Source organism: Buteo buteo, chromosome 10, assembly GCF_964188355.1.
Source record: "Buteo buteo chromosome 10, bButBut1.hap1.1, whole genome shotgun sequence".
Taxonomy (NCBI): Eukaryota; Metazoa; Chordata; class Aves; order Accipitriformes; family Accipitridae; genus Buteo; species Buteo buteo.
This window is the reverse complement of record NC_134180.1, coordinates 15,680,578-15,693,744: the sequence shown is the minus strand read 5'-3', so window position 1 is coordinate 15,693,744 and position 13,167 is coordinate 15,680,578. Positions and strand designations below refer to the sequence as shown.

Genomic DNA, 13,167 nt, shown 5'->3' with positions numbered 1-13,167 from the left:
CGGGCCCACATAGGCCTCACCTGCCCGAGCGGGCACGTAGGCTCATAGCAGACGGCCGGCGCTAACGCCGCCCGTCCCGCCTCAGAAGAAGCGGTCCTGTCCCCAGGCAGTCTGCGCCACTCCCCCCCCGCAGGAAAGCCGACCCGCGCTCCGCTCCTGTCCGTGGGGCGTTTCCCTCACCGGCCCCTCACCTTTCCCGGTGCCTGGCGCCAGGCGGGCGCTCAGCCGGACGTTGAGGCGATAGGGCTCGGGGCGCCGCCCAGCGCTAGGGCCCGGGGGACCCTCTCAGGCCGCAGGGCAGCCCGCTTAGCCCTCGAGCCACCTGGAGAGGGGAAGCCCTTTCTGAGGTGAGGAGAGTAGCTGCCCCTCTAGGGTGACCTACAACAGCACGACAACACGGGCAGAGCTCAGCTTTCCTGACTAAAGATGCTTCCCAAAATGCTATCCGCAATCTCAAAAGGAGCTTTCAGCAGAAACCTGCCCGGTCACCACTAATGCTTCATCCATTTATTCTTCCATTTAGCTGCTTGAAGTGGCATGGAGGTTTCAGAGTTGGCAGCTCTGAGGTTACCAGCTCTCCTGCTCCTTGGCAACTTAGCGACTGGTCATTTCTGTGTTTCCTTAACAATTCTTCAATAGGATGTTTAATTAAAAGTATTATTGAATAGAATAATAGAAATTACTTTCTTAAAGTAAATGCTTGAACAGAAGATTAGAAAAATCCTAATTTTATAAAGCATGCAACAGAACAGGGTAGTTGCAAAACACACTCTACCTATCACAGGCACCTGTGCTGAGAGACTTTGATTTTACAAAGCAGAGCTGGGAAGTGAAATCCTTCCTCTACAGTGACAGAAATTTTGCACAGAAAGTAACTGTGTATCAGTTGGGCAGCTGTTAGTCCATATACCTTAGGACTGTTCTCTTGGGGAATTTGCAATACCATGACTTAAAATTATATAATAATTTATAGCAGAAGGGACATGCCATGCAGAGCTCTGCTAGCCCCATCCCACTCAAACCCAGCTGAGACTGCTGACCAATATTGACACAAACTTAAGAATCTGTGTATAGGGCTCAAGTCTACATGTTTTTGGTTTTTTTTTAGTTGGTTAGTGCTGTTAGCACTTTTTGTTATTAATTTGACCTGAGTTCATGATCTCTCTGATATGTGTAAAACTGCCAACAACTGAACAAGCATCATCATCTCTAATGTTTGGCTTTTTTCCAAACAACCACATGAAAAGGTTAATTCAGACGGAGTTAAAGAATTTTATTTTGTGCATTTCAGAAATAAATGATGACATTTTCTAAAATCAGTTGTTGCTGTGCTAGACAGACACGTGTAAAACTCATCTTTCCATTTTACATTACAACATGCAGTGCGAAAATAATACATTATTTTACTTGAATTCTCAGTTAATCATCTTTGAATAAATCATTAACTGTACGAACACTAGTAACAGTCAAAATTATTTCAATTGGAAGGAAGAAAAAAGAAAAATGTCAATACCATATAGATCAAGAAACACCAACTGGAACACAATGGATTCACAGTTCTTACTAAGTTCTTTAGTTTATTTCTACAACATATTAGTTTATTTGTAAAACATGTTTTACTGATTATAACTTTGCATTACTAGAAGTTTTTGAGTGTATAATATAAGTGATACTAATGAATGAAAATACAGTTCAGGATGAGTCAACATAAATCCCCTATTTTTAGGGGATGACGACTTGGGTATAAAGTTTATCTAGATGAATACCAGCTCATGTAAGTGTTAGACTTAACTTTGCTTTCTTCCCTCTTCATTTTTAAACTGTCTGGCTCAACAAGTGTTCAGTAGGTTTGTGATTAAAAAAAAAAAAAAAAGAGAAAGAAAAAACCCCAAACCAATAAACCACCACCAACCCCCCCAACAGTTATAACCTCAAATCTTACTTTTGTTGCTACTTAACAGCAAAGTCAACCAATATGATACAAATTTTTTCCTATGTAAAACATTTATCTGTCACTAAAACTAATCAGTGCAGAAGCAACATTAGAATGGGCATGTTTAGAAGTTCCATAACATATGTATTTTTGTGTACACAGTGGTGCTTTCTTTAAAATTTTACTATTAAATTAGAAAAAAAAAAACCAGCAGTGACAAATATGCAGTCTCTATCAGCAGTGCAATTTGCAAAACAGTAGAAAGTCATCTGTAATAACATACGAAGGCTTTGCTGAATAATTTCTCGTTTTTTTCCAACACTGAAAGAGTGTTATTGCCAATGTATATGATTTGACACCTTGTGAAAATCTTTTTCAACAGTCATAGCTCTTAAGCTGCACTTCCAATTTTAAAATGTTTCATCAGGTAAGAACAATTTATTCTGCCATATTATTCCTGCTTTCTAAACCATAGGAGCCATAAAACATAGTTTGAAATAATGAACGAGAAATAATTATCTAGGAAAACAGTAAAAAGCCAGTCATACAGTAGGACAGAAACCTCAAAATCATTATCAAGAATTTTTGAAAGTTCGGTACATTACAAAAAAACACTTTATATGCCTCTTGCACATTAAAAAAAAAACACCTGTGGCTGACATTTCAGTAACGTTTTCGATCAAATGACATCTCTCATGCATTATGTCGAGAAAATAAGATTTCCCAACCCATGTACTGCAGCAGCTCAAAAGTTGAGGTACAACATAGACCTTCCCTAGTCATAACTTCTAACTACTGAACACTTCAGCAAGGGAGTTCAAATACTTACTAACCTTTCAAATAAACAGCGTGAATATAGCCACTTCTTACAATTAATCTATGTTCAGCCTATTAACTTGCCCTTAAATGTATCTATCTGTAACATCTCCCTGAACAAGACAGCACACTTGCACTGTACTTTAGACAGGGTACAGAAACTTTAAAATACAGATACAATAAAGTCTTGACCTACATGTTATTAGTGCATTATAATTACATTCTGTGTATATTTTTTTCAGCATATGTTGTCCAATATTAAAAAAAAATGCAGTATCAGTTTTGCTTTCCCCCTCTGTGATGTGGGAAGTGTTGTCAGCCTCACTCTCTGCCTGTTTATTGCACTAAGATGGAAAAATCGCATGAATAGAGAGTTGAGAATTACCAACTGCTCTTCTGTCAACCACCCTTCAGTTTGGGAACACTGAACTGAACTTAGTAAGGTCATGCAGGCATCCAAATACGAAAGCACATACATGTTTTGCATCATGTTCAGCGGAGGCTCTTCCCAAAAGAAAAACACAGAGGTAGCATGCTTATTCTTATCGGTGGAATTTCAAAAGGCCTAGAAGCCTCATCTTCTCTTCTCCAGTGGTAGGCTAATAGCTCTTCCCACTGATGTTGTTTCCACCTGTTTCAATAGAGCTAGGATTTTGCTAAGAATAAAGGGCTGAGGTGACCATACCTCTCCAATAAATTAATTTAATTAAGCAGTCAAGCACATTGACTTCTGTATCTTTGGCCTCCCCTAACGTAAAGGCTGTGCATTGTATGCACATGCACATGTTTCTCATTAATTCCTCATGGTGAAAAAGAGATCTAAATGAAGAAATAGGTTTGCTGCACGGCCCACAGTATTTAAATAAATTTAAAAATGGATTAGCATAGGAAATTACCTCATTATTGCTCGAGTTAACCTCAAAGTAGTTTAAAGTTTATGAAAAATTTATATATAACTTCAAAGGTTGGTGTATTACAGTATTCGTAAACTTTATTTCTGTGGCTGCTTAATAGAGTGTTCAACTGAACACATACAAAAAAAATCCCCGTAATACAGTTCAACAGAGAGACAACATATTATGCCTTCACTAAGTATGGTGCTACAGCACAAAGCATACCAAACTCAGAAAGCTATAGGTTAGTCTACTCCCCTTTAAGCATGCATTTGCAAAACATCCATTTACTCTTTAAGAGACAAAGAAAAAAAAAACAAACATAAGAGCTGTGCTACTTATTTTTAGCTCAGGAAAGAGCCACCTCACTTTGTTACATCAAGATTTTGATTTGAAACGTCTAAAAAACCAAAGCTACTTAAAATTAAGTTTGTGCATATTCTTAAAATTGCTCCTTACTAAAAGTTTCTGCATTAAGTGTGCACTGCAGTTTTATTTTATCGTCAATGGCCTGATTTTCAGAAAACAACCCAAGCCCTACACAGTTACAGGGCATAGGAGCTGCTGGTATTCAGCATCTTTGAAAGTCAGGACACAGCTTAAGTGATTGTGCAGAACAGGACATTTCCCTTGCAGTATAAAGCCAAGTGTTCATTTATGCCCAATAATAAGACTACAGAAGTTTCATCAAATCAATCAAAATAAGCTTTTACAAGTCATAAAGGATTTCAAGGATAACACCAATTGACCAGGCCTGAGTTTCACAGCTAAAAGGGCAATACTGTCCATTTTCATTGGTCAGTTCTGGAAGCCCTTTCCAGGATGATCTGATAAAAGAAAAAAAAAAAGGCAAAACAAATATTGTTGTTAGATTATACACTGAAATTAAAAGAACATTTCATTTTAAAACCTTTTAGAAGATTATCTCAGTAGGAAACGGAAAACCATGACTAAAGGTCATGACTACAGGCACAGTATGTTCTTTAATAACTGAGATCTAAGGAAACATTTTTTTCCTTGCAGCTGGGAATGGTAGTTTTTTGTGAGGGTGCCTCTCCTTCAAAGTAGACTCTCTGCTACTAATAATATCTGAACTTGAACTACTGGCATGTTGTCCCTGTTTTTCATTCAGGTAGTTTTGCAGTTGGAAGAATACAAATTATCTTTGAGTTAACTGAATGGTATTCAAATTACACTTGAAACTGGATTACGGTGCTACAAAGTGATAATGGCTGGAAGATAGCATGACTACATAAGCCTTTTTTTTCCTCCATAGGAATAAAATTTCCACAAACTAACATACTTACAGAAATGCTCATAAATTGAGCCTGTTGCTACATTAATAATTCTGTACACAAATGAAATACAAAACCAAGTAAAAGTACACTACTTAAGTAGTAAGACAGAAAAAACAAAAGAATGCTACTAAACTGTAAGGTATTTGGTAATACTACCAAACAAGACAGTGGGACAAGACACTACATAAGGCAAAAAGTTGCTTAACAAATCCCTTTTCTTCCTTGTGTGGTCAGACAAATCCTTCTGTCATGACCAGTCCTACTGAGTTACAGTTATGGGTATAAATAAATGCATATTTGAAGTACTGCAGAACGGATTATATGGAAGAGATATCAAGGGCAAGATCTTTATTTTGTTTGGTTTTGTTTGTCTCAAATCCTTAAGAATTAAAAACATAACAGACAGAAAACAGGGAAAAATAGTGTGGGTTTGGTTTTTAAGAGGGAGAACTCAAAACGCAAAGCAACATTTAAGGACCATAGCAAGTTCCTCTGCCTTCTTAGAATATCAAGTTTATTAAGATTCTGAAACACTGTCATACTAATTTCCTCATTTATAACACAAGAAATCCTAACAATATTTTACATCAGCTTATCTGCCACAATTTTAATCTGTCACTACTTTAACTATTTTGTTTTGCAGGTTGTTCTGAAATATTTCATTTTAAAAAACAACTCACCAACATTTTTTTCTGAAATTTATTTTTTGTATGAAATTAGATCCTAATTTTTACATAAGGTTTATTTCACCCGGTCTTGAAAGGGGTAAGTATTAATAATTCTGCAATCTATAAAAAGCACTAGATCTCAGCTGTATTTGAAACCTGACTTGAGATCTTCAATAGCACATACAGCAGTGAGCTTTATATGTAAGCAACAGATGCTGTTTATATTATAGATCTGTACATTAACATGCAATTGCATAGTGGACACCACTAGCTTGAATGAATGTTTTGAATCTCTGTTAGCAGGTGTCTTACCTTTCAAGGTGAACATAGTGGCGAGAAAGAACATTCTTAATCATAACTACAGTTTTTGCATATATCTCTGGACCAATCAACTTTGAGAAGTACAATTTGGCACGAAGAAAATATCCAATTGGCCACAGCCATTCCTAAGGAAAGAATGAAAAGAGATTATTATAGCTGTCAGTTTGAAAAGGTGACAGCACTTTTTCTAAAAAATTGAAGAAATTGGCTCTTACAGGTCCTTGGTGATAATTAAAACCTCTGGCTACATTATAGTTGTCATTGTCAAGAGCATTATCATACACTCCACAGTAAACCATATCACTGCAAGAAAGAAAAAATAAATTACGCAAAGAAAGCCGTAACAAAAATGATACATAAAAATGGAAAGCAGAAATGAACCAAAAATTTGTCACGGCATTTACATTTAATGGTGGTTAAGTTGGGGAGGTCTCCACCAGGTTCTGTATTTTACATGACAATGGAATTCCAAATGCAGTTTAAACTAGTAGGAAAATGGTTATAGTCTTGGAATTACTTGAATTCATGATTTTGCACTTATGCTTTTACTCAAACTGTAGTGCTGTGCACTGTATCATATATGAGCATGTATCAAGATGCAAATTCAACATCTTTTATGATAAAAAATTTGACTTACTGTGTGGCATCCAAAAACACCTGGCGATTGTCTACACAAATGAACTGCATGGACTTTTAGAACAGCAAAATAATTGTTCTGCAACTATTTATTGCAGCCTTATTTCACAGGTCTGTATGAGGATTTTAACAGAAGAAATACTATCCCCACATGTCAAACAATTCCTACTGTCATGTTTTGTAATTAACACTTATTCTTACGTCTACTATACTTACTCTGGGTCTAAGGTTTTCATGCCTAATGGACCAAGCAGTTTTTCCTCTGCTATCTGCAGAGCTTTCCAAGCTCTCTCAGGTGTGAACAACTCAGGGGCCTAATAAAATAATACAGATTCAATGAGTAAACTCTGCACATGTACACACATAAGACTGTGTATACAAATGTAGAAGACCACAAAAAGCCCAAATTTTGTATTACTGAATCAACTTCTGGAAGCTAAAAGTCAGAGTAAGCAAGAAGACAGAAGCTATCCAATTTTTTTTAAATTTTTATTTTATTTTAAATACACTTGCCAAGTAGTATGACTGAAGCTCTTTACAAACCTGATAAAGACAAGCAACCCATGCTTTTTAGCCAATTCGATGGAAAAAGGGGGTCTTTTCCCTTGAAGGGAAAAAGGTCTGCCTACCAAACCTAACCTTAAAAGACATTCTGAATACAGTGAACACTGCAAATTTATCCTAGCTATACACTGGACAGCAGTTTCATTTAGGTAAGTCCTGTCAAGGATGCATTTTTAGGACATACTCCAAGATGGACCAATATTAAAAGCATGGAAAAGAAAAGCTTTCAAAAAGTTATTCTAAGCAAAGTATGTTCCTGATATAATGCCATACAGGTGAACCTTACAATGAACTTTAAGTGCAAATGCTTCCTCCCTGCCACTTACCACAACCATTGCTATTGTAAAATTTGGCCTGAGTTGGTAATCACACCACGGACTCGAAGCTCCATAGCTGTCCTTATAAATTCCACGTTTGTGAACAAGATTTGGATGTTTCTCGTTAGGATCTGCTGGGTTCTCAGAGACAAAGAACAGCCTTTCAAAGTGTCCTTGAATTTTTCTGTTCCACTCATCATATGTGATAGTCTCCTCCTTTTCTGCAAGATGTTACATACAGGTTTTATTTTCTGAAAACAGCCACAGTGGTAACACCAGAAGTATGCTTATGTCTATTTTTACTGTTTTGCTTATTGAGGATTTACATAAGATTCTCCTAACACAATAAAGGCCACAGTAGCATTGCAAAAAGTTATTATCTAGAAGTTGAATTATACTGCAGATCAACTCCAACACATGCACAACTTTTTTACACAACATTTTTTAACTTGTAGTTAGCTAGAAGCAAACAGTATGAGGTACTGTGATCTATAGTAAATATTTAATTGAGTAAGTTTAAAATTTATAATTAACATTTCATCATGGTAACATGTCAGCTCTTTTATAGTACTTGGTATACATATTCTTGCTATTTTGGAGACTTCAAAGAGAGTGTCAAAACATTAGGATAAGTGTCACTTCTAAAAGCTTTCTCTTCCTGAATTCCTGACACTCAATGTAACAGGAGAGGACCTAGGATCACCTCTCTCAAGCTGGTGTTTCACCACGTTTAGGCCAATTCTACAGTTCACAGGAACAGCTCACTGAAACTTCAAGTGAGACTGGAAAAACATCAGGTTTTAGTCAGCAGAATTGTCCTAGGGATAACTTCCTGACTGAGATACGCATACATCTTAAATAAGCAATGTTTTTAAGAAAGAACCAAGAATAGTGAAGAATTGTACATCAGTTTTACATTAGATGAGTATAGGAATATTACCTGTTTTTCTTAAACTACAACTGGAGTATAGCAAAAAGGATAATACTACCAAAACTGAAATATGGTATGGCCAGAAGAACAAAAAACCTAGAAACTATAACAGTAAGCCTATTCTGAAGAAACAAGGTATAGACCATAAATAGGAATTAAGGTTTGTTTTAAAATAGACTCAGCAGTAGATGAATGAAGTTTAAACCCAGTTACATGAGATTAACAACAGTAGGGAGTATACACACATCAACACAAATCTAAAATAGTTTTCTTACCTCTTCTGTTCCAGAATCATAAGCAAGTCCTATAAATATTATTTCTACATTTACAGATTATAGTATTGCTGTGTACTGAATTCTAAATTGTCTTACTCTACCCATAAATTCTAAGAAATCCTGAAGTGACAGGTAAGTACATGAGCTAAGAATCTGTACTATCAAGGACTGGTAGGAAAAAACCTAAAACAAACACTTCATTCACATTTTCTAAAATAGAATAAAAGAACCATTAAATTAATTGCTTTCCAGTATTACCCTTTACTGAAGAGTAAAAATGCTTTACAGGGCATATATATTCACTTGGGCTGGGTAAGCTCAAAGCAAAGTAACTTTGTAACCAGAGCACTGAAACATAAGGGACATCTAAAGATACCCATGTAAGTATGCACAAGAGGTGGTTTTCTGTGTTGTGAATATTGGGGGGGGAGGGGGGGGGAGTGGGGAAGAAAAGAAAAAGAAGAGAAGCATCTCGTGTCATTTTACTTAGCATTCTTGTAATGAATGATGTGTATCATCATAATATATAATAATCCTATCACTTATATCAATTCTGAGAAATGGTATTTAGGCTCCAAAATTCCTTTGTAATCCACACCTTAATACATGGAATAAAATATTTGAAGTATTGACATGACATTATCAACTCTTAATAAATTTTTGTAGTAACAAAAGATTTTATCATACAAGATACTTTCCCTAGTTTTCCCCTTTTCCCCTTAAACCTTCTTGAGTAGTTTGATAATCATCCCTGATGTTATCTGGCCACAATTTCATCATTTTAGTTATTTTTATACTCCAGTAATACAATTATGAGATTTGCCTGTTCTTACCATATCTTTTTACAGTAACTCCATGGAATGGAAACACATTTTTCCCAGATAAATCCAGCAACCAGCGAACAGCAGACTTGCATAGGCCAACAATTTCCACAGCAGAGCCATCTCTAAAATAATAATGATAAAAAAGCCCAAGAATTACTTTAAGAAGGCTATTAAAGCTCAATAAGTAACTGACCCCCCCCCCATCTTATTTAGACACTTCATTTTTCCCTATTCTCCTACTATTCCTGTTTCTCCTGTAGGAGTATCCCAAAGTTCTACACTATTGCAGTGTTTTGTGAGTAACAGCTCCGTCATCATCACTATTGTCATTATTTTCTAAGCTTCAGTCATACCTCTGTTACCCATATTCTCTTGAAAGTGAAGAGTCCTTAGACATTCCAATCTCTCCTTGCAAGGGAGCTGCTCCATCCCTTCGAGTTTTAGCTGCCCTTCTCTGTACCTCCCTTTATTATGTCCTCCCTGAGACCAGCAATACACATAACACTCAAGATACAAATGCATCCTGCAGGTGTAAGGTTTCGCAAAGAGGCAGAATGGTGCCTTCTGTCTTGTTCTAAAAACCTTTACCGATGACACCAATTATTATTATTTTTTATTAACTTTTTTGGCTGCTGCTGTACACTAAGATATGATTTCAGAAAGCTACCAGTGACTCAGATTTCCTTCCTGTGTTATAGCTCAGTTCTGACAGCATTCGTATAGGTGTGGTTTTAGACTATTTTTCCCCTAGATGCATATCTTAACATTATCTACACTGAAACTTATCTGCCACTTTTAGGCACACTCAGTTTTGTAGGGTACTTTTGAGTTTCATGAAAGGCCAAGAATAAGAGAAGAGATCATTAGCATAAGCAGACTGCCAATTTACTTTTTTTTAGATCAGTAGGAATCCACCTGATGAAGAAACAATAGAGGAAAGGATGGAAAAGAGGTGAGGTTTTCTATCAGCTAACAGGGAATGAGCTTGATTGTAAACTGGCTAACAGATACTTTTCTTCTGTACAACAGACTAATTTAAAGTGGTATTATCATACCCAGCTAATTTGCATAGATTTATGAGAATTTTATACCAGTGATTAAGAACACAAAAAAAGGATCAGCCCCCAAAAAACTTGGTACTCTGATGTTAAAACTACATTCAGTATGGAGGTTCTCATCTGCACATGCACGTTGGTAACTTAGGTAGTATTTCTGCCATAATAGATTACTCAAGTCAAAAGTGAAGCATTAAAATAAGCACTAAATGCACTTCTTGGACTTGCTTCTTTTTTCAGGTGATATGCAGATAATCACCATATGCATAAATTTCATATCATATCACATTGAGTTTTATTGCCTGCTTGATGTAAATTTTTTCTCCAGCATGACCGATTCCACCTCTTTAGGGCAGGTACACCTCAACCTCTCTTGGTTCCCAATTAAAATGCCTCACTTATCAAGCAAGACAATGTTTTCCTTCAGTTCTCACCCACAGATAGCAGTCTACTTGAAACTGATGCTGTACTAAACTCAAGCAAGGATGCCTGCAGCAGCTTGCTAGCACATAGTAAAGAGCTTATTTTTAAAATGTTTAATCTCAACTTTAAAAACTTAAGATGCCGTAGATATTTTTTAATTCTAAATAAGAAGTATTCAAACAACACAACAATTATCAACAAGGTATCTCCTATAATAAGTCTAAAAAATAAGTACTGCTAGTACTACAAGTATATAGTTGTTCTTAAATTACATTTCACTACTTCAATTCAAAAGTCGACTCTTTGCAGGGAGCTAACGGCACGCCAGAAGCTAAGGGCTTCACCTTCTAAGAACACACCTTTTTTTCTTTAAATGACGACAAAGAAAAAAAATTACCATTAACATTTTAGTAGGCAGAAACATTTAGAGCATTTGAGAGATCACCTCTCAGATGTGTTAATGGAAAGCACTGTAGTTCTGCAGAAGAATTTCAGTTAGAAATATAATTTAAACCCCTCCCACCCAAAAGACTGGGTTCTGTACCTTGGAGTAGCTGGAATTCCTCTGTTGCGAGCTCTGTCGCTCTCTCCCATCTTATCCATCCAAGTGCCACAATTGAAGCGGTTCCCTCCAAAGACAAAGCCAGTTTCATTGTCAACACCTGCAGTTACATTAAAACCTGCCAAACAAGAACATCACGTGTGAAGTCTGTATTTTAAACAAAATAAAACCCCAACTGCCCCCCAACAACAGCCCAAACCTCCTAAATAAACAAAAACCCCCTCCAAATAAGAGATCTGAGATGGGTTTCTGAAGGCAACTATACTTTTAGTGTCTAAATTTAATTTTGTACTTAAAAAGTGCTTAATTAATTGTTTGTTATCAGCAACTGTTTATATGTTGTGGTACAAGTTATCTTTAAATAAAAGTTCACTTAAAGTAATATAGTTTGAGTTGCATTAAACAATTTTTTAAAAAAATACTCAATAGCTAAAGGAACAGAAATGTAATCATCACCTTTTGAGTTGCATAGCAAGTGTTCTATATATGTTACCTTCATCTCTCATGTTTTGATCTATCTGTGGACCAGCATTCCTTTCTCGGAAATTTATGCCTTCCATGTGTCGTTGCATTGCTTCCTGTATTACTTCATAAAGTGGCTGATCCTAGATTGATTACATGTTTGGATGATATGTGAAAGGCAAGATGAAAAACAAGTAGAAAGGCTCTATCTAATGTGCAAATAGTAGCAATTCTTAGCCTCTAGTTTATGATACTTCAAAAGAAAAGCATCTAACATTTTCAGTAGCATCTCTGACAATGGCAATACATTGTATACAATTTTTAATACAAACATTTTTCAAGACAAAAAGTAAGGAAAAAATTTAGAAGCTGATGGAATTTTTTCTTCTCCATCCCCAAGCCCCTGCGCCTGTCTAATCATGTGATGCAGGTGTACTGAGAACTGCATAAAATACAGAATACTTGTGCTATAATCAAATTTCACCACGAACAACAGATAGCAACAGGTTCTCGTAGCTAGAAAAATTATACCCTTTCATTAAAAATGAATAGTTGTGTTAAATACTTAAATCAGAAGTTATCTTTACCATAGTGCCTGCGGGCTGAGGAGAAGAGTCATCTCTTGGGTACATCCTAGAAACAGGACACCTGAGAATGTCTAATCCATTTGGAACAATTTTACAGTAGTCCTGGATACACTGAAGCCACCACCATACAGCATCACGACAGTTGTATCTGGCATGTGTCCCCTGGCCAAGCAGATTGGGAATGAGACCATGTCTTAAAGTCCCACCAAATGCTAAAATGATGTTTCTAGAACAGAAGAAAAACACAGTCTTGACTAAGTTACTTTCAAGGCCATTATTGGACCATTAAGTACAAAGCATAGAAGTTTGCCTTAACAGCAAGGTAAGTCAAGGAGACAAACAGGATCTTTAAGACAGATGCCAAAAGTCTGCTGTTGAAAGCTACAAATTACTTTATTTAGCATGAACTTCTTTTACAAAAGTCATCTATTCCCTACAAATTCCCCAATATGAACACATTTAAATCAGTTTGTACAAAACATACAACATCTGCTAATACGGAAAAGCTAGTTTGCTTTTTCATAGATAGTGATACAGAGCCTAAATCCAAATCCCACTGAGGTCACAGGGAAGGTTTTTATTGATATGGTTTTTGATTACCC

The 13,167-nt window shown here is 36.4% G+C and overlaps 1 protein-coding gene across 4 annotated transcripts in view; it reads right to left on the bottom strand.

Annotated features, from left to right (window-relative positions):
- Window positions 1-1,252: 1,252 nt before the first annotated feature.
- The window catches only part of AGL (amylo-alpha-1,6-glucosidase and 4-alpha-glucanotransferase), a 39,957-nt gene continuing 28,042 nt past the window's right edge, over window positions 1,253-13,167 (bottom strand). For all 4 annotated transcript variants that reach the window (XM_075038719.1, XM_075038717.1, XM_075038716.1 and 1 more), the window contains exons 26-34: window positions 12,566-12,791; window positions 12,010-12,121; window positions 11,499-11,634; window positions 9,486-9,598; window positions 7,456-7,667; window positions 6,782-6,879; window positions 6,145-6,232; window positions 5,921-6,054; window positions 1,253-4,469 (exon numbers count right to left, since the gene is read on the bottom strand). In XM_075038719.1, coding sequence (XP_074894820.1) covers window positions 4,352-4,469; window positions 5,921-6,054; window positions 6,145-6,232; window positions 6,782-6,879; window positions 7,456-7,667; window positions 9,486-9,598; window positions 11,499-11,634; window positions 12,010-12,121; window positions 12,566-12,791 — 1,237 coding nt within the window. In that variant the 3' untranslated portion in view covers window positions 1,253-4,351. The remainder of the gene's footprint in view (window positions 4,470-5,920; window positions 6,055-6,144; window positions 6,233-6,781; window positions 6,880-7,455; window positions 7,668-9,485; window positions 9,599-11,498; window positions 11,635-12,009; window positions 12,122-12,565; window positions 12,792-13,167) is intronic.